This window comes from Dendropsophus ebraccatus, chromosome 8 (assembly GCF_027789765.1).
Source record: "Dendropsophus ebraccatus isolate aDenEbr1 chromosome 8, aDenEbr1.pat, whole genome shotgun sequence".
Lineage (NCBI taxonomy): Eukaryota > Metazoa > Chordata > Amphibia > Anura > Hylidae > Dendropsophus > Dendropsophus ebraccatus.
In genome coordinates this window covers 89,344,672-89,366,286 of record NC_091461.1, presented here as the reverse complement: position 1 = coordinate 89,366,286, position 21,615 = coordinate 89,344,672, and the positions used below count along the sequence as shown (strand labels likewise).

At 45.6% G+C, this 21,615-nt stretch overlaps 1 protein-coding gene across 2 annotated transcripts in view; it reads right to left on the bottom strand.

Annotated features, from left to right (window-relative positions):
* The window catches only part of ANXA11 (annexin A11), a 34,358-nt gene extending 14,316 nt beyond the window's left edge, over positions 1 to 20,042 (bottom strand). The window contains exons 1-4 of one of the 2 annotated variants that reach the window (XM_069980903.1): positions 19,958 to 20,042; positions 4,960 to 5,033; positions 3,789 to 3,883; positions 1,561 to 2,064 (exon numbers count right to left, since the gene is read on the bottom strand). In XM_069980903.1, the coding sequence (XP_069837004.1) occupies positions 1,561 to 2,064; positions 3,789 to 3,883; positions 4,960 to 5,011 (651 nt within the window). In that variant the 5' untranslated portion in view covers positions 5,012 to 5,033; positions 19,958 to 20,042. Of the gene's footprint in view, positions 1 to 1,560; positions 2,065 to 3,788; positions 3,884 to 4,959; positions 5,034 to 7,229; positions 7,306 to 19,957 lie in introns of those variants that run through there. The other variant, XM_069980904.1, reaches the window with a different exon arrangement.
* Between the last annotated feature and the right edge of the window lie 1,573 nt (positions 20,043 to 21,615).

The window sequence follows — 21,615 nt, the reverse complement described above, 5'->3', positions numbered from 1 at the left end:
GCACTCTCCCTCTGGCGCCCGACGTCACTGGAACATCGGCGCGAGGATAAGGGGAGTGCAGCCTCTTGTGACCGCTGCAGTGCGGCTACAAGAGGGAAGAGAAGAGGAACGCGTGGATCCAGGTGAGTATATATATATATTTTTTAATGTTATATGGGAGGGAGAGCGCACATGAAGGGGGCGATATACTAATGGGGAGGGCGCACATGAAGGGGGCTATATACTAATGGGGAGGACGCACAGCAAGGGGGTTATATACTAATGGGGAAGGCGCACAGCACGGGGGCTATATACTCTTGGGGAGAGCACAGGGGGGCTATAGACTATTGGGGAGAGCACAGGGGGGCTATATACTATTGGGGTGAGCACAGGGGGCTATATACTATTGGGGTGAGCACAGGGGGCTATATACTACTGGGGGGAGAGCACAGGGGGGCTATATACTATTGGGGGGAGAGCACAGGTGAGCTATATACTATTGGGGGAGTGCACAGCAAGGGGGCTAGATACCATTGGGGAGATCACAGGGGGTCTATATACTATTGGGGGAGAGCACAGGGGGGCTATATACTATTGGGGGAGAGCACAGGGGGGCTATATACTATTGGGGAGAGCACAGGGGGGCTATATACTATTGGGGAGAGCACAGGGGGGCTATATCCTACTGGGGTAGCACACGGGGGGTCTATATACTACTGGGGGAGCACACAGGGGGTCTATATACTAATGGGGGAGCGCACAGGAGTGCTGTATATAACTGGAGGAGCATACGAGGGTCTATATACTACAGGGACACCTTAAAACTATGGAGGCACAGAGGGGTGTAACTAATAAATAGGGGTACAAGGGACCTAACTACTGTATGTGTTGGAGCCTTAAATATTTGTCTGGCAGATTCTGGAGAGAGGATTCACAGCCAGGAGAAGACTTCATGGTGGCCCAGGCTGGATGGAGAGAAAAAGAAAAGGTGACAGAATCTGATCGGAGAAGACGCCCCCGGTGAGTCACTGGATGTAACTGCACTCTGTTATAGGCTTGTAATGATAGGGGTCATGGTGTGGCGGTATTATGTAATGGTATCATTGGTGGTATCTTTGTTTTGTTCAGTGCAGTTTTTATGTAATCACTGTATGGTAGAAATAGTGTTATAAGTTAACTACTATATGTATCGGGGCTCTTGATACAGTGTGGGGGCAAATTCAGTACTTTATACAATGTGCCGAAAGGGAAGAGGGGGGGGGGCACTCTTGAGGGCTGTGCACCGGGCCCACCAATGTATTAAAACGGCCCTGACTGTACACGTATACTAATACACGGAAAGCTGCCAATTACTATGTGGGAAAAGTATATTGCAGAAAAGCAAGATTTAGATTCTTCTGGTTTTCCAGGTCATTTTCAAGATATTAAGATCCCAGCACCCCCACTGATCATCGAATGATCATATGTAAACAGTGAAGAGGTGGCAGCGCTCTTTAAAGTGCTGTCACCCCTTTAAACAAATGATTGAAAGGGCTGCCAGGAATCAGACCTAGGGGCTGGAGGTTAGCATAAAGATATTACCTTCATAGGAGGAATATTGGGTGTTCCTGATGGCTGTGATGGATACTGTGGCATGGATGGATTTACTGCTGGATTCTGAGGATAGCTCGGCGTTGGCTGCTGGCCAGGGTACGTCATCGGAGGCTGTCCTGGTGCTGTCATCGGAGGCTGTCCAGGTGCTGGCATTGGAGGCTGTCCTGGTGTTGGGAGTGGTTGTCCTGGAAGCTGTCCTGGGTATCCTCCATTAAACCCAGGCATCCCGGGTTGAGATCCACCATCTTGAGGAGGGTACATACCATAACCAGGCGCTTGAGGTTGTTGAGGTGCCCCATAACCAGGCGCTTGAGGTTGTTGAGGTGCCCCATAACCAGGCATCTGAGGTTGTTGAGGTGCACCATAGCCAGGCATTTGAGGTTGTTGAGGTGCCCCATAACCAGGTGCTTGTGCAGGTGGGTACCCACCACCTGCTGGTGGATACATTCCCTGAGGAGGATTCATCCCTCCAAATGGAAAGCCTGGTCCTGCCTGCGACAAATATACACAGTTTACTAAACACAAACAGGAATATATGTCGGTTAGAAGTTATGAATATGTACGGTGTATGCTTTTTCTTAAAATCCCTTATCACAAACTTCCTTAATATACAGAAACTAGCATCTTAGTTTTCTGAATGGAGAGCTGACCACACATGTGCGGTACCCTCTGTTCATTCTGGGAACCAATAAATCTCTTTTCATGATCTGTCCCAGGGGTCGGACCCCTACTGATCCCTGTTCTAAATACCACAGATACAAAGCACAGTGCACCGAGGAACTTAATATGTACCTGTCCTTCTAAAAAAGACTTTTGACATGTCACAGAGACATATCAAAAGTTTTGATCTGAGTGTTAAGACTGCGACCTATCAGAAGGAAGAGACGGGGGAGCGCATTCTCTCTTCCCTCTGTGTCGGTCCGTCCTGGTCACAGAGCTGGGAGTGAAGATGCTGCATGTAGACTTCTCCTGGCTCATTCTCCTGATCGGTTAGACCCGGACCGTTCAAAACTTTTGACACGTCTCTGAGACATGTCAAACATTTTTTATAATGACAGGTAGGCTTTAAAGGGATCGTCCCACAAACAACATTTATCCCCTACTCACAGGTTAGGGCATAGCAAAGTACAGCATGGAGCTTTATTCAGCAGTCCTATAGACAATGAATGAAAGAGCAGTGTGCACACATGACGCCACTTTATTCTGATGTGTTTGCGTGGTAAATGGACGACTCCTTTAGACAGCATCATGAGTAAATATACTAAGGCCAGATTCACACGTCCATGACATACGGTCTGTATGCTCCTTGTATATCACGGACTGAACTAGGGACTCCCTGCATCATAATTTATTACTGCTCCAGCCACTTAATGCATTATAATGCAAGGAGTCTCGTAGTTCAGTTTGTAATATAAAAAGATTACAGACAGTATATCACGGACGTGTGAATCTGGCCTTATTGTTATCAGACATGTATCATTTATTACCAACTTAGAGTACAGAATCCTGTGCGAGTATGGGGGCTTTATTCTACTAATGGATGTGTATACCAGCAGAAAAGCTCATAAAGGGGATGATATCTGTATATTGGGGAACTGCTTTCCTTGCCCATCCCTAACCCCTACAAAGGATCACAAACAGTCCTTTTTTTATATTCAAAAACCTTTAACAACCTTGATGACAGTTTTCTTTCAAAGAGGTTGTCTAGGAAAATTCACTTTTAGGGTACAAACACACACACCGTATATGCAGCAGATACGCAGCAGATCTGCAGCAGATTTGATGGTCAAGACTTGATGCTGTGTTCAGTTATTTAGATCTAATCTGCTGCGTATCGCAGCAGTAAATACGCTGCGTATACGGTGTGTGTGTTTGTACTCTTACCCTATCAAAAGAATAGGGAAAAAGTAGGAGATTGGAGGGGGTTGGACCTCCGTGTGCGACCTGCAGCTCTATTCATTCCTATGGAACCGATAGAAAGAGTCGAGTACAGCGCTCTTTCTGTCTCTCAATAGAAATGAATAGAGTCGCGTATCACGTGCCATATCCATAGCTCTATTCACAACAGAGCCTGTGGGACTCAATATGGAAATCAGCGGGGGGTACAAAGGTCGGACCCCCTGCGATCTCTTACTTTATAGGATAGGGGAAAAGTGAATTTTTCCTGGAATACCCCTTTAAGGACTAATAAAAGGTGTTTTTATTGATGCACTCACCATATATTGCTGTGGATTGTACTGCTGAGAGAAGCCCGATTGCATATCCAGTCCAATGGGAGGAGGGTTACTGGGTGCCCCCCATGGGTTACCGCCTGCGGCAGAGAAACAAAGGAAACATAATTTACCTAAGAAAAACTAAAACATTTTTTATGAGCAAGAAAATAAAATACCTAACGTAACCACAAGGATTCTAAAGCCATAACCAAATAAATATCAGCTAATGTAAAAAGGCAGAACAGAAGATGCTTCAAATGGGATGCAAATGAGGCATAAAAAAAAATATCAAAGCTTTCATATGCATCATTTTAAGTAACGGCCCTAATTTACATTATACGTCCAAAAAGGTGTATATTTTGGACTGTGAAAGACCCAAAGAAAGGTCTATGCACATAATATTACCACCATAAAATAAATGGGTGTATGAAATATCAGCCATTTTACTAGAGTTTAGTTGAACTAAATAACAGACAAAGGCCAAAATAATATACATTGTCTTAAAGAGATACTGTCTCCTCTGTGTGCTTTATCACTGTTGCACAGTGTCACTAATAGCCCTATTTCACGGAACGATTATCGTTCATAGACTCGCTCCAACGACCGCTCGTTAACAAGCACTTAACGATTTTTTTAAGCGAACGATAACACAATACGTGTGGGAACGTGAATGATATCTGTAGTGTAACGATTTTTTTGCGGTCGTTACATCGTTACATGGTCGTTTAAAACGTGGGGAAATGTAGGTAGACATTTCAAGAACGACTGAAAGATTTTTTTATTCAACGAAAAGATTAGCGAATTATTGTTGAAAAAAAAATAGTAAAGACTCAACGACGATTTCGCTGTTGTCGTTCGCTCGTTTACAGCTATTCCACAGAACGAATATCGTTAACGAGCGGTCGTTTGAACGATTTTATGAACGATAATCGTTCGAAAAAGTTCTGTGGAATAGGGCCTTAAGGCAGGGCAGCGCACAGATTGGCTGAGCGGGATGTCCAGACACCTGGAACCCCTGAAGAAAGATGCGGATTTAGCTGTGAGTGTACAGCATAAACTCCACAGCTGATCCGTCCTGTGTGAATCTAGTCTGCACTGACTAGGGATTAGACAGTTTTACAGTAGTCACCCCCCCCCCCTCCCATATATACATAGAAAGGTTGGTATTTCTTACCTGAAGGGATAGGTGGAAAACCGCCCATCGGAGGATAACCAGGATAACTCATGTTTTAGTCTGATTCTCTGCACCTGAAATAAAAGGTGTGATGAATATCAATGCATCTCTGTATTGTAGTGCATGTACAGTGAATGCAAACAGCAAGTCTGCAGCTGAGTTTTCTGCAACTGTCCTATTCATGTCAATGAGGCCTGTAGAAATCCATGTACTGGTGGCCAATACAACCCCATTTCTACAACATATCTACTGCTTTTGAATATTTCCTAAGCAAGTACACCTAGCTTACACTTTCAGATCCAGAATGGGGGTCCTGGGACCCGCAGCAACCATAGTAAGTAGAACAAGCACATGTGTGGCCACCTCTTCTGTGGCCAAGCCATAAATGTCTGAGCTGGGTATACCATATAATGTATTTATTTACTGAGATTATTCTGCATACATACAGTAATCACCAGGGTATATTCACATAGTGTGGTAGTGTTGCCTTTGGAAATAGGTGCTCAGAAGCACTTGCATTTTACATTCTATGGTATGTGCCTGATGGCGGCAGGGATGAGTCTGGTGTATTCTCCATATGCTCAGTCATAGTGATGGGAGCTGTCTGTCAATCACAAGGGCACCTAATGAATACGCTGCTCTCACCTCTGACAGCATTGGTCGACATGTTAATAAAACATGTTACGACTCATAGCTTTGGCCCGTGGCACACTATCACCCTCTGGAAATACTAGACCCTAAATATGTTTTGTTTGTTGACTTGCTTGTATGAATGCCCCTGTTATAGAATAGCTGGTAGTACTAAGAGTCCATGGAGCGGGCAAATTACAATTTATTGGTATGATTTCCATGAAATTACAGCCAAACATTATTGCGTCTTTTGTAAAACGGCAGCACAACCGTGCCCTATTGCTGTGAGGTTACAGTCACTGTGGCCATAAATCCCAGTATGAAGGCTCCATAGGAACAGACACATACACTTCTGCTCTTGTACCCTGCAAGTAACAATGGCCACATGTTTTACATAGCTGGAATAGTGTGGAGGGGTGACTGCCCAAGGTATGTATGGAAACTAGAAAGGACAAGTGATGCTGGTATCATTATGATCTCCAGCAGACATGAGAGTGAAAGCCCTGATCATACGAGCGGCTATGGGCACCAACCCCACTTCTTGTCTGCAGCTTGTTCTTGCTGCACATGCGGCAACCACAGGAACAGTTTGCTCACTGGTGTAATGAAGCCTCCAGGCCGTGTATACAGAACTATAAAAGACATGACAGATTATCTTTATACAATTTTGTCTTGTTAAGTGACGCTTGGTAAATAAAACCAGGTGTTCCCAGTGTCATTCAGCACCAACGTGCACCAGCCTGGGTATAGGAACCATCTCAGAGAAGCTATGCACCAAGAAATAAGGTGTTTTTCTTGGGTACAGAAGCTCCATAGATTGGAAGGAAGCCTTTATACCAGGGATGGGGAACCATCTGCCCTCCAGCTGTTGCAAAACTACAATTCCCATCATGCCTGGGCAGCGGAGGCTTTAGCTTTGGTTGTCCAGGCATGATGGGAATAGTAGTCTTGCAACAGTTGGAGGGCCGAAGGTTCCCCATCCCAAACATGGAGACTTTATATCATATTAGAAAATACCTGTGCAATCTTTCCATTGTTTTTCCCTATGTGAAGCTTCTTACTGGTATAACCTAAGGGCCCTATTCCACCGGACGATTATCGTTCAGATTATCGTTAAATCGTTCGAATCTAAACGATAATCGTTCGTTTGAAATGCAATTAACGATTAACGACCGAACGAGAAATCGTTGATCGCTTTATAAGACCTGGACCTATTTTTATCGTTGCTCGTTCGCAAATCGTTCGCATTGAATAAGACATCGTTCAGTCGTTCGCAATAGATACGAACGCAATAGCGAATAAATAGCGAAGAAAAAACGATCGCAAATACGATCATAAGTAACGATTATCGTTCCATGGAAATGAGTGAACGTTTTCAGGTCATTCGCAATAGCGGTCGTTTGAGATCGTTAACCGTTAACGATTATGCAAACGATAATCGTCCGGTGGAATAGGACCCTAAGGGCACGGTTACTACAGCCTATGGAATGTAGATTATGAAAGCTGTGTATCTGCTTGTTTCCTATATACCTTTATCTACCATGTGCACACTGACTTAGCAGAAAACAAGCAAGGCCTGCTACAGGAAAGCTACTAAGTGAGTAGTTTCTACAAGGCACACAGCGGGAGCTAGCATTTACCTGGTAAGGAGCACTGCCGGAGCCAGCCGCAGCTTCATACAGGCTTCCTGGATTTGTTTATAAGTACGGATATTAGAGCTAGAGAAGGGCGGATTCCTCACCCAGCTTAGCTATGAACAAGGCCTGGAGCCTGTGTGCCTAATGCACTTAGGGAGTGTTTGCTATGAAAATAGCTACAGCAGCTGCCAGGTCCCGTCCCACCCACACAGTCTTTACTAACACTTAGGAGAGCATGCCTGGTAACAGCACCATACAAGCCATGCACTGATCCAAGCAGTAGTATAACACTAGATAACCAATGTATAGTAACACCTTAACATACAGCTGTCAGCTCCAGCCATGGCACCAGCCAGCAACCCCCAACAACCACAGGTGACAACAAGTAGAACCAGCCGCGTTACATAGTTATGTTACTCTTACAATACTCGAAAGTCAATAAAAAGTATAAAATACATGTATTATAGGAAGCACGTCAACCAACACAAACAGCTACAGCATTGTAACCTCGCTCACCCACGTTATAAATGCCTTATACATTATTCATTGTTTGCCAACAGCATTTTCTATGCAATGAGTCAACTCAGGAGAAAGGGAAGTTTCATGGTATTACAAAAGAGTTTGAACACGGGCCATAGACCTTTATTATAGAGATATATGAGTGTCTGGCTGCTAGCGACCAAAAGTGACAGCCGAACTATAAAAGATTTTGCTATGACTTGTGTGGAGTCACCCTCGGTAAATATGGTGCACGGCAGTCTATGAGCCCAGTCAGCATTTGTTACCAACAATCAAACCTGTACTATTGTAACTACCTACACTGCATGAATCCTAAAGTAGTACATTGCCATCCAAAGGAGACTAGCTAAGAGTTACCTACCTGACTAAAGTCTTTGTTCTGTGTCTGATGAAATGATATGATACAAGACTTGCGGTGCTGGCTTCTATGTACAATGCCACTCCTAGAAGGACCACCTGCTAGACCAGAAATACAAGAAAGTGCTGACCACCACACAAGCCGGGACAGGACTAGGACCTGGCTGCAGTCATTATATTGGCTAAACACAGCACTTTACTATTAGGGTATGTTCACACACAATTTCACAGGGAAATCTGCAGCTGAACATTCACACCAGTGCACGGAACAGGAGCACCAGGGAAGGAGCAAGGGGAGCATACTGTTTTGTTTTTTCATTTTAAAGCGTATTCGCTCACAGAATTTTTTTTACACTATCAGGTCAGGGGTGCATTTCTCAAAACACTGCCCGATTCCTGCGATCGGCACCAATTTCTTCATGTGCACTTTGGCCCACTCTATGCACTGCGCACCCAGTGTAAGGATATCCCCTCCCCGGTGATGCGGCCAGACTTTATTCTGATCGAGGCACATCAGCGAGGGAATATTGTTAGACTGGGGGTGTGGGGCCCACCTCCAGTGCATAAAGTGGGCCAAAGAGTAGCGTTTTGAAAAATTAACCACGCCACCAGGATCTCTGTACCATCCCCGACCAGACAGTGTAAAAAAAAAAAAAAACAGTAAGGAATTGGTACATTCACTTTAAACATCTAGAGGGAAAAAAGTTTCTGGTATACTGGTCAGAAATTTCCTGTTGACGCCAGTGCCAGTGATGTCACATACCACTCAATGTATTTTATGAAAAAGACATATATAAAGACATATATCAAGACAGGCGTTACCATACACCAGTCTTATATAAAGCCCCTCCCCCATCACCTGGCCATATTTACCAACAAGAGCACGCACACAATATTTCATGTATACGGTTTGTTTGTAAACCCATCCCAAGCAGTAATCTATCAGGCTTGTCTGATGCAGATAACCATTGCCATAGTATTTGGCTGGGTTCAGTTGTCCTTCTGTAAAAAAAAAAAAAAAAAATAGGCAACAACGTCAAAGGGAGAGTAGACGTTATGTTTTTTTTTTTCATTGAAGTGAATGATGACGGATGTAATGTTGGAAAGTCATATGTTTACCTCTGTTTGTTGCCTAAATGGAACAAAGAAACAGAATTGTGGAGAGTCAACCTCAGATGGGAACCTCATACACCTTCATGATAATGGCACCATAATGAGGGGGAAGCGAGTGCCGACCTGTCAGGTTAGCGCACGCTTCCCCCGTTCCCTGCTCGCTGTCTGTGCTATTACATGCACAGACATTGAGCAGGAGCTGTGGGAGTGACGGTCTGCTGCCGCTCCTATTGCTCAAGGCGGCCAGCAGCAGACTGTCACTGACATGAATGGCATCTTTCAACATATTGAAAGACCACAATCAGCCGCCATTATGCATGCTATTACACCAAAGAACTGGCCAAACAATTGGTCAAGTACAGCCGATAATTGTTTGGTGTAATATGGCCTTTAGACTGTAGTCATGTATACTTGCATACGTGATGGAAAATCACCACCTGACATGCTTTGTTCAGGGAGAGAGAGACCGCAGTGACAGCTTTCTCACTGCATCTTACCCCTCCCCATGAAGAACACAGGAATGCTCGGCCGTGCTAAACATTCCAGTGTATGGGGAGGATGGGCAGGAGACAGAACTGACGGCCATTATCGGCAGCGGGCCGTCACTTATTGAAGGTGTATGGCTTCCTTAGTTGTCATAAAACTAGAACAACATTTTTAGTTTTGAGACTGGGATCACACAAAGTAATTTAGTGTTTATTGATCAATTGAGAACTATATATTATTTTGTGATTTGGATAAATTTCTGGTTTTGGTAAAACTGGTTATCAAATAAGTGTCAAAAATTTTGCACAAATAGCTATTTGCACAATCTTTGTAAAAAAAAAAAAAAAAAACATACAGAAGAAAAGCAGTGTAATTCTTATGGTAAAATTCCCCAATAGTTTGTATAGTTTGTGAACTTGTGGGAAAGTTGTAGATAAGTATGCAATCTATAGTATCTAACATTTTAAATGATCTGTACAAGCAGACAGGCCACAGCTCTGTTAGGACATAATTCAGTTCCATATAAGATTACATATCATGCAGATGGCAGGCAATGTGTCCCTGAAGAAGAGCAGCACACTCACCCCACACTGTCTTTACTCACCTAGTGTACACCACTATAGCTTGCGGTTCTGCACTTAGTATTATCTTCCCAAAGAGAAAGTAGGTTATCAGAAGACTATGAACAACAGAATGGAATGCTATTGAGTAATAGTTTGCTCATGCCTACAGTACCGTTATGTAATGTTTCCTACCTCTGTTTCATTACACTGTTTATGACAGTGAATAATAGAGTAGAACTAGATTTGCATTTCCAGGGAAATACATAGTGCTTGAAAAGAGCGCCCCTTTACCAGTGACTTCCATTTAACTTTAATCCTGGGTGCCGTCCCTTTAAGAGCGACTTGGGTCCCATCCCTTTAAGAGCAACTTGGCTCCCGTCCCTTTAGGAGCGACATGGGTCCCTTTAGGAGCGACATGGGTCCCTTTAGGAGCGACCTGGGTCGCTTTAAGAGCGACGTGGGTCCCTTTGCTCTTGAAGGGACCCAGGTCACTCTTAACGGAACCCAGGTCGCTCTTAAAGGGACCCAGGTCGCTCTTAAAGGGTCCCAGGTCGCTCTTAAAGGGTCCCAGGTCGCTCTTAAAGGTACCCAGGTCGCTCTTAAAGGGACCCAGGTCTCTCTTAATGGAACCCATTTCGCTCTTAAAGAACCCAGATCACTCTTAAAGGGACCAATTTCACTCTAAAAGGGCCCCAGGTCGCTCTTAAAGGGTCCCCGTTGCACTTAAAGGGACCCAAGTGGCTCTTAAAGGGACCCAGGTGGCTCTTAAAGGGACCCATGTCGCACTTAAAGGGACCCATTTTGCTCTTAAAGGTACATATTTCACTCTGAAAGGTACATATTTTGCTCTTAAAGAGCCCCAGGTCGCTCTTAGAGGGCCCCAGGTCACTCTTAAAGGGACATATTTCGCTCTTAAAGGGCCCCAGGTCGCTCTTAAAGGGACCCATTTCGCTCTTAAAGGGACTTATTTTGCTCTTAAAGGAACTTATTTCGCTCTTAAAGGGACCTATTTCACTCTTAAAGGGACCCACGTCGCTCTTAAAGGGACCAATTTCGCTCTTAGAGGGACCCAGGTCGCTCTTAAAGGGACCCGGGACGCTCTTAAAGGGACCCATTTCGCTCTTAAAGGGGCCCGATTCGCTAAAGGGACATATTTCGCTCTTAAAGGGACCCAGGTCGCTCTTAAAAGGACCCATTTTGCTCTTAAAGGGACATATTTTGCTCTTAAAGGGACCCAGGTCGCTCTTAAAGGGACCCAGGTCGCTCTTAAAGGGACCAATTTCACTCTTAAAGGGACCAATTTCGCTCTTAAAGGGACCCATTTTGCTCTTAAAGGGACCAATTTTGCTCTTAAAGGGACCCAGGTCACTCTTAAAAGGACCCATTTTGCTCTTAAAGGGACATATTTCGCTCTTAAAGGGACATATTTCGCTCTTAAAGGGACCCAGGTCGCTCTTAAAGGGACCCATTTTGCTCTTAAAGGGACCCATTTCGCTCTTAAAGGGACATATTTTGCTCTTAAAGGGACCCATTTTGCTCTTAAAGGGACCCAGATTGCTCTTAAAGGGACCCAGGTCGCTCTTAAAGGGACCCAGGTCGCTCTTAAAGGGACCCATTTTGCTCTTAAAGGGACCCAGATCGCTCTTAAAGGGACCAATTTCACTCTTAAAGGGACCAATTTTACGCTTAAAAGGGACCAATTTCGCTCTTAAAGGGACCCAGGTCGCTCTTAAAGGGACCCATTTTGCTCTTAAAGGGACATATTTTGCTCTTAAAGGGACATATTTAGCTCTTAATGGGACATATTTTGCTCTTAAAGGGACCCATTTCGCTCTTAAAGGGACCCAGGTCGCTCTTAAAGGGACCCAATTTGCTCTTAAAGGGACCCATTTCGCTCTTAAAGGGACCCAGGTTGCTCTTAAAAGGACCCATTTTGCTCTTAAAGGGACATATTTCGCTCTTAAAGGGACATATTTCGCTCTTGAAGGGACATATTTCGCTCTTAAAGGGACCCAGGTCGCTCTTAAACGGACCAATTTCACTCTTAAAGGGACCAATTTCGCTCTTAAAGGGACCCAGGTCGCTCTTAAAGGGACATATTTCGCTCTTAAAGGGACCCAGGTCGCTCTTAAAGGGACATATTTTGCTCTAGAAGGGACCCAGGTCGCTCTTAAAGGAACCAATTTCGCTCTTAAAGGGACCTTGGTCGCTCTTGAAGGGACATATTTCGCTCTTAAAAGGTACCCGGGCCGCTCTTAAAGGGACCCAGGTCCCTCTAGCGACATGGGTCTCTTTAAGAGCGACATGGTTCCCATACCTTTTTGGAGTGACTTGAGTCCCTTTTAAGAGCGACATGTGTCCCGTCCGTTTAAGAGCAACTTGGGTCCCGTCCCTTTAAGAGCGACTTGGATCCCTTTAAGAGCTACATGGGACCCTTTAAGAGTGACTTGGGTCCCGTCCCTTTAAGAGCGACTTGGGTCCCGCCACTTTAAGAGCGACTTGGCTCCCGTCCCTTTAAGAGCAACTTGGGTCCCTTTAAAAGCGACATGGCTCCCGTCCCTTTAAGAGCAACTTGGGTCCCTTTAAGAGCGACATGGCTCCCGTCCTTTTAAGAGCAACTTGGGTCCCTTTAAGAGCGACATGGCTCCCGTCCCTTTAAGAGAGACTTGGGTCCCTTTAAGAGCGACTTGCGTTCCTTTAAGGGCGACCTGAGTCCCTTTAAGAGCGATCTGAGTACTTATAATGGTAAAGATCATTGCTCGGTTACCATGACAATCTTACTCATGTCAGGGAGACAAAATCGTTAAGGACCTTCCATATATTACATCTTCTATTGGCCAATAGTGGACATGTGACTGTGGATGGTGTGATACATTGCATGACGAGACCTTAGAGTTCCTATTGGCTGCTATATTTCAGCTATTTGCATATGTGCTGTGATTGGCTGTCAGCGGTTAGTGTGTGGCCATTATTTGCAATGGGCCATTATTTTCTATGGGAAATTCAGGGTCTTTAAACGTAAATTTCTTAAAAACGACAAATCCGATCGAAACGAAAAATAGATAGCACACCACACACCGCCGAGGGCTTCGAAACGCAGTTTGAACGGAGTGTGTGCACAAAGCGGTTCGGGCTGTATTACGCGCAGAAAAATGGCTGGAAGAAGAAGAAGAAGAAGAAACGGAAGAAGAATACGGATTACAATATAGTGCTTTTCAAGCACTATAATTATTACTGTGATACGGACACTAACGGGCTGCTGTGCTCTTAGGGGGAACATCTCCACAGATTCTCCCCTCACTCACAGACAACAAGGTCTTTGCCTCTGGTCGAAGGTGGAATTACTGGAATTTCCCTGAACTTAAGTGGGAATGAAACACGTTGTGTATTCAGAACCTGAAAGACCACAATACAGGTCAACAAACCTTCTAATCTGTAAGTATAGTGAGCCAAGAAACACATTTCAGATGTTAATGGAGTTATCCAGCTCATAAAAACTGATGGCCTACCCTCAGAAAGGTCCAGTGGGGTCTGACTCGAAGCACCCTTGCAGTTTATGTGCAAAGCCCCTTTAAGGTTGTCAGATACCCCCTTAATCTGATATGGACAGTGCACCAGAGATCTGTTATGAGCGCTTCCTTTATTCAAAGTACATAACTTGACAACGTTTCGGCCATATGTGACCTTTATCGGGCCAGGAAAACATACAACTATTTAATAAAGGAACCAACAATCCATAGATTTTTTTTACACATTAAAATTTTAACAATAAATTGGAGCTGAGTTTAGGGTATGAAAATGCTTTTAACAATTGGAATACAATACTGCCAATCCATACCATTTAATACATGATATGGACAGACCTGATGACTGCACCTAACGCCAGCAAATAGGAAATTTAGTGCAACAAGGCAATGCAATCTGAATGTATACCAAGAAAGTGTTAATAGTCAGTGATCTCTGAGAAGTTTACTACTCTCTTCTCTATCTCTTGAGCTATATAAAACTTCTATTTCCTGCTTCTCTATCTCCTGAGTGACAACACATGACTGTCAGTAAGAGCCCTACCCACAACCCTACGTGGCGGGGGAAGTCACAGGCACAGCACTCACTAACATACCACAGTGTAATGCTCCCAGGACAGATAATAGACTCTCATCTCCAGCATTTTCCATCCCGCTTATTTAACTACAACCTTTGTTCTAATTACATTTATAATCCACTTTCTAAGCTCAGCTTACAGGTAATTAGGCAGAGAGATCACACAATCATAAGCCATCTCCTTCAGGATTTAAAGGGGGTCTTTGGTGGCCACTAGAGATGAGCAAACCTTGAACAGGCTCGGGTTCTTCCAAACAATCTGCATTTGCTAATCGGTGGCCACAATGGACACAACCCTAGGGAGTCCTGGGGCAGCCTTAGGGCTGCCTCCAACTTCTTCAGTCACCGGCAGTCAAATGCAAAGCATTCAGGTTTACCAAAACCCCAGCATGCACGAAAGTCCCTCATCTCTATTGGTCACATATATCTGTGTCTCTATCTACAACTTTGTGGGTAAGATCCTTTCCTGTTCCAGTGTGACAGTGCCCCTGTGTACATACTAGACATGATGTGACAGGCTGTGAGTCCTGACCTCCACCCCAGAGATCACCTATGGGATAAACTACATTGCTGATTGTGAGCGTCACTATGTCATCCAACATCGCTGTATGTACTGTATGTTCTGTATGGGTACATATTCATGGGAGGTTGTAAATGCTATAAAAAGGGTCCAAAAAAGGGTGCTGTGCAGGGTTGTGAAGAGGCGTATAGTGTGTGCCAGTATAAGGCTGTGTTCACACCAGTGTAGGAGGTGCCAGTCACAACCACGGCTGCAGATTACGTGAAAATTGGCAAAAACACCCTGTGCAACAAGCTGACCTACTTCCTGCTGTAACAAAACAGATGCCATGAGAGAAATCGACAAACCCATTATAAATTATTAGAGTCCGTCAAAGCTGGCACTCCACCAGTTTCACTGTACTGCTTTTATAATGCTGTAGAACAACGGTGCTCCCATATACAGATGTGACCAGAGTTTTGAAGCCAAAGCCAGGAATGGATTTGAGAAGAGGAGAAATCTCAGTCTTTCCTTTATGACCTGTTCTCTGTTTATGGTCTGTTCCTGGCTTTGGCTTCAAAAATCTGTCATATAAATCAGTCTGTGTAAACACACCCTAAGAATTTATTGGTCAGTGGTCTATAGGCTGGGAATCTCCAACCTCTATGAAATTAGAAGCCCCAACATCAGATTCTGGCCTTAGAGTATGTTCACACAGAGCAAAAGTGTCGGAATCCCGCCTGCCTCAGTGTCACACATTGTCTCTATGGGATGGCTCGCAAGTCCCGCTTCCGTTGACATGCCAATTCTTTTGGCGGAAAGCGACGGAAGCAGAGACCTTTACCCCATTTGGACCAGTGTGTTTATAGCAGATTTAGCTGGGAATCATTGAAGGGAACATAGTGAGTGGCTCAGTGGCTGGCACTGGGGTTGGTTAAAGAAACCCCAATAAAGACACTCATACATGTTCAATAAGTGTGAGAAGAATGCTCATTTGACCGTCAGCTATTGCTCCCGATCGCCCTGTATACACATGCACACTCAGTCCATTGAAGAATTCATGCATCTTCACCAGGATCAGGGGAGTACAGGACCCTTCACATGGGGCGACAGCTGCACAATAACCAGCACTAATCTTGTTGATCAACACTCCTTTTATGATCCTTCAGGCGGCTATGTTCACACTTAGTAAGAGACTGTCTCTGAAAAGATCGTCCCGGGCCGGATGATCTTTCGGGCCGCAGAGTACTGATGTGGGCGCATCTGTGCGCGCCTGCATCAGAACTCCCCACAGCACACAATAGGGCGAGGGGCCAGAGCCGCTCGCTCTATTGTGTGAACTGACAGGGTTTTCTGCGGCCGCTATTCACTGCTCTATTGAGTGCTGTGGGGAGTTCTGATGCGGGCGCGCAGACATGTCAGTTTTTACTACAGTGCCGCTAGGGATCCCATCCGGAGTGTATTACCTTCCATCCGGGATTCCCTCGGGCTGCAGCACTACGTAAGTGCCGCAGGAATCACGGCCATTGTAACAACGGCCGTGATTTCTGCGGCACTGACGTAGTGTGAACATAGCCTCACACTGCAAGGGCTCCAGTACCTTGCAGGTTGCTGGATTGTTTGTACGGCCATTTATCAGTCGGCCGCACCTCTTCCGTTTACACAGGGCAATGTGTGGCCGGTAACAATTATTTTATTGTCCACATAAAAATTCCTTTCAGTCGACAAACTGGCTTTTTTCTCCTTCATTGGCTCATCGCTGGCCCCATTTACATGGATTATCAGGTACGTACACTCATTCTGCTGATAACTGGTGGCAGCTTATCCTCAGGAAGAATAAAATGATCAAGTATTAAGATTCACCATCCCCCATCCTTCTGTCAGTGGACAGTCAGAAGCCTTTCCAACCAATGAGAATGCGGTACAGTAAGTGGCTGCTCTGGCTGATGTCGGCGACATTTCTCCTATGTGTACTGGGGCCTTTAGATAGTGAGAACTGTTAGGGCAGGGTAGGGAACCTTGGCTCTCCAGCTGTTGTATAACTACAACTCCCATCATGCCTGGACAGCCAAAGCTTTAGCCTGCTTTTTTGTTTATCAATATAGTAGAGCTCCGTGTTGCTATTCCTAAGCAGCTGACATGCTGCAAGTAGCACATAAAAGCCATTTATAGCATGAGCTTGTAAAGAAGAGAGCTATATTTAGTATAAATGAATGAGACAGGGCAGATACAGTATTGCATTACTACCAGGTATGTTTCTGTCTAGGCTTTCAGTCCTGACGTGATATGGCGTTGTGCTTGCACAACCTGCCAGTGAGAAACTATTGTAACATATTATACGGCTGATACATTTAGCAACGTGAAGGCAACTCCATACCTGCCCTAACTGGAACCCACCAACTCTTTCAGCTACAGGCAGTGACCAGGCCGGGAAACCACAGGAAAATATCCGTCATGAACTAGAATAATGCTAGCTCTGTCAGGACCTGGGCCGCCGCTCTATATATATGAGATTACAGGAAAAAAAGGAACATCAAAAACATTTGGCTCCAGGAAAACTCCCCTCCCACTCAGGAAAGTCCTCCTCTGATGTCACAATGCCGCCATTTTCTGACCTGGAAACTCACTATTTGCTTTAGGAGCAATAAACAGTGACGATCGCCAGAGCGTGTTTAACCCATGCACTGCCGGCTATAGAGTCAGCAATGACTTTATGATGTTAGTAAAGCTGACGGGTTTCATCTCAGCAGAACGTACAATGAAGGTTGTGTAAGGATATTAGTACAGACCTCAGAAGACTTGTTCCTGGCAGAAGAATGTACTGTGCATGTGATGGTGAAAACAAGCAGATGAAGAGCAGAATGGCTGCACCCCCTACGGACACACAGGAGCCCCGCAACGTTCTGACTGATACATGTATGTCCTGACATAGCCCTGTCTACTCTACATGCTAGACCGATGAAGGCTCGCTCAGCTTAAAGGAGACCTGTCACGTTGGTAGTGAGATAATGTCTGCTGGCAGGAGAAGCTAAGCACATTTATATATAGTTCTGAGGGAAAAGATTCAGCTTGTAATTCTTACATATAGGAGTCCAGTGGGCGGCACTAACAGTGACTGACAGTAATCTGTATGCGGAATGATACAGGGAAGGATGTCAATCACTTATTGGGACCGCCCACTGGATCCAGCAATCAGCCAATGAATGATCAATCACTCATTCGTCAGCCAATCTCTGGGCTCGCACTACTTCACCAACGTCTTGCTGTGCAAACTGGGGATGTGTGATGGAAAGTGATGCAAGCGGCCAGGAACAATCCAGCAATCAGGGGCGTAGCTAGGATTCACGGGGCCCCATAGCAAAAATATGTAAGGCCCCCCCTCCACTACGCACAACACAAAGCATTATATATATATATATATATATATATATATATATATACATACACATACTTTACTGCTGGTGCACTCATAACCCCTGACCTCTGCATGGAGCTCTGCAGACTTTCCTTTCCTACTTGACTGAGAATAGAGGTCAGAGGTTATCAGTGCAGTAAAGCAGAGATCTCTGTCTTCTCTTTGTTAACCCTAACCCTTTTTTTGTGTTGCAGCATGTAAGTAAACATTAGGTCACTTACACACTGCAGTACATAAGGGGTTAAGCAGAAGGACACACGCTCTTACTTTCTCCCTCGGGCCCCCCTCCTGCACGGGCCCCATAGCAACTGCCTACCCTGCCTCTATGGTAGCTACGCCACTGCCAGCAATCGTTTATACCGCCAGTAAACCAGCGCCAATCGGCTAATCCTCTCCTGGTAACCTGCATCAGCGTCTCAGTATAAAAGACCCTTATGTGGTAATAGAGGACTGCTCCCACTGCCATACTGCGAGATCACCTGCAAAATACTGATCTCTGTCCATAATGCAGATATACCGATATACTGTATAATATATATAACAATATCCTTGACACAACATAAAAGCCTGGTGTTAGTAACGTTTCCCCATGGGGATCAGTCAGTGAGCTCCTCACATTGCAGTAATACTTCTCATTCCACGGATGTGCAAGACTGTGCCAGGGAAAGAGAAGTCTGCGGTGTCACCCTACAACTTTATCTGTAAAACACAAGCTACATCCCCTGAGTATATAATGGTACTGCTGTATAAGTTCATTAGTATACACTGTGTATGTAGCCTACAAGTGATATACAGTAGATATAGGATATACACATAGGACAGGGTCCCCAATCCAAAATACATACAATGTAATCCCAAACATGAAGCTTTCCAACTACAAATCCCAGCAGGTAGAATGCTATCTGGGTATGCTGGGAGTTGTAGTTCCACTACAGCTATAGATCCACAGGTTGGGGCTCGGTGACATACACACATAGGAGGCCTCAGGGGCTGGGTGTGTCACAGGGTGGAGGGCCAGGGTGCCACCTGCTAACCTGTACCAGGTCTGGGGCTGGGTACAGATAGAGGGGGGCAGCAGCCTGGATTCTAATGTCAGCTATAAAGGGTCCTGAGGGGTCTGGCTTATACATGAAAGGTTCATACATTGACAACCAATTTCCTTTTATATCTGCCTGTCGCCCAGACCCAGTATCCGCTGCCCAGAAGTGTTGTCAGAGGGGAGGAGCACCCAGTGGGGTATAGCACAGGCTGCGGGATGAGGAGACTGGTGGGTATAGGGACTATGGCCTATGTGGGGATCCCTACAGAGCTGGGCACAGCCGGGCACACAGCACAGGACACGGGCGAGCAGTGTGTGTGTGAGGGGGCAGAGGACAGGGGCAGCCCCGGGCAGAGGACAGGAGCAGCCCCGGACAGAGGACAGGGGCAGCCACGGGCAGAGGACAGGGGCAGCCCCGGGCAGAGGACAGGGGCAGCCCCGGGCAGAGGACAGGGGCAGCCCCGGGCAGAGGACAGGGGCAGTCCCGGGCAGAGGACAGGGGCAGCCCCGGGCAGAGGACAGGGGCAGCCCCGGGCAGAGGACAGGGGCAGCCCCGGGCAGAGGACAGGGGCAGCCATGGGCAGAGGACAGGGGCAGCCCCGGGCAGAGGACAGGGGCAGCCCCGGGCAGAGGACCTACCTGCAGGGAAGTGTGCGGGCAGCGGCCGTGTCTCTGTGCGCCTCCTCCGGCACTCTCCTGCGACAACTCCTCTCTGCAGAAGGAAATGTCTCAGAGGAGGAGGAGGAGGAGGAGGAGGATTCCCGCCCCTGTACATGACACTGAGGTACTGCCGCCCATGGAAACACTGACTGATCTGTGTATAGTGTCACCTCTGCTGCTGTCTATATCTCTCCATACACAGTGCTGGGTATTACCTGTCTATATCTCTCCATACACAGTGCTGGGTATTACCTGTCTATATCTCTCCATACACAGTGCTGGGTATTACCTGTCTATAGCTCTCTATACACAGTGCTGGGTATTACCTGTCTATATCTCTCCATATACAATGCCTGGGTATTACCTGTCTATAGATCTCCATACACAGTGCTGGGTATTACCTGTCTATAGCTCTCCATACACAGTGCTGGGTATTACCTGTCTATAGCTCTCCCTATACACAGTGCTGGGTATTACCTGTCTATAGCTCTCCATACACAGTGCTGGGTATTACCTGTCTCTGGTGGCCTATAGCTTTTCATACACAGTGCTGGGTATTACCTGTCTATAGCTCTCCCTATACACAGTGCTGGGTATTACCTGTCTATATCTCTCCCTATACACAGTGCTGGGTATTACCTGTCTATATCTCTCCATACACAGTGCTGGGTATTACCTTTCTATATCTCTCCCTATACACAGTGCTGGGTATTACCTGTCTCTGGTGACCTATAGCTCTCCATACACAGTGCTGGGTATTACCTGTCTCTGGTGACCTATAGCTCTCCATACACAGTGCTGGGTATTACCTGTCTATAGCTCTCCATACACAGTGCTGGGTATTACCTGTCTATAGCTCTCCCTATACACAGTGCTGGGTATTACCTGTCTATATCTCTCCATACACAGTGCTGGGTATTACCTGTCTATAGCTCTCCCTATACACAGTGCTGGGTATTACCTGTCTATAGCTTTTCATACACAGTGCTGGGTATTACCTGTCTATATCTCTCCCGATACACAGTGCTGGGTATTACCTGTCTATAGCTCTCTATACACAGTGCTGGGTATTACCTGTCTATAGCTCTCTATACACAGTGCTGGGTATTACCTGTCTATAGCTCTCCATACACAGTGCTGGGTATTACCTGTGTATAGCTCTCCATATACAGTGCTGGGTATTACCTGTGTATAGCTCTCCTTACACAGTGCTGGGTATTACCTGTCTATATCTCTCCCTATACACAGTGCTGGGTATTACCTGTCTATAGCTCTTTATACACAGTGTCTGTGTATTACCTGTGTATAGCTCTCCATATACAATGCCTGGGTATTACCTGTCTATATCTCTCCCTATACACAGTGCTGGGTATTACCTGTCTATAGCTCTCCATATACAATGCCTGGGTATTACCTGTCTATATCTCTCCCTATACACAGTGCTGGGTATTACCTGTCTATAGCTCTCTATACACAGTGCTGGGTATTACCTGTCTATAGCTCTCCATACACAGTGCTGGGTATTACCTGTCTATATCTCTCCCTATACACAGTGCTGGGTATTACCTGTCTATATCTCTCCCTATACACAGTGCTGGGTATTACCTGTCTATCTCTCTCTCTATACACAGTGCTGG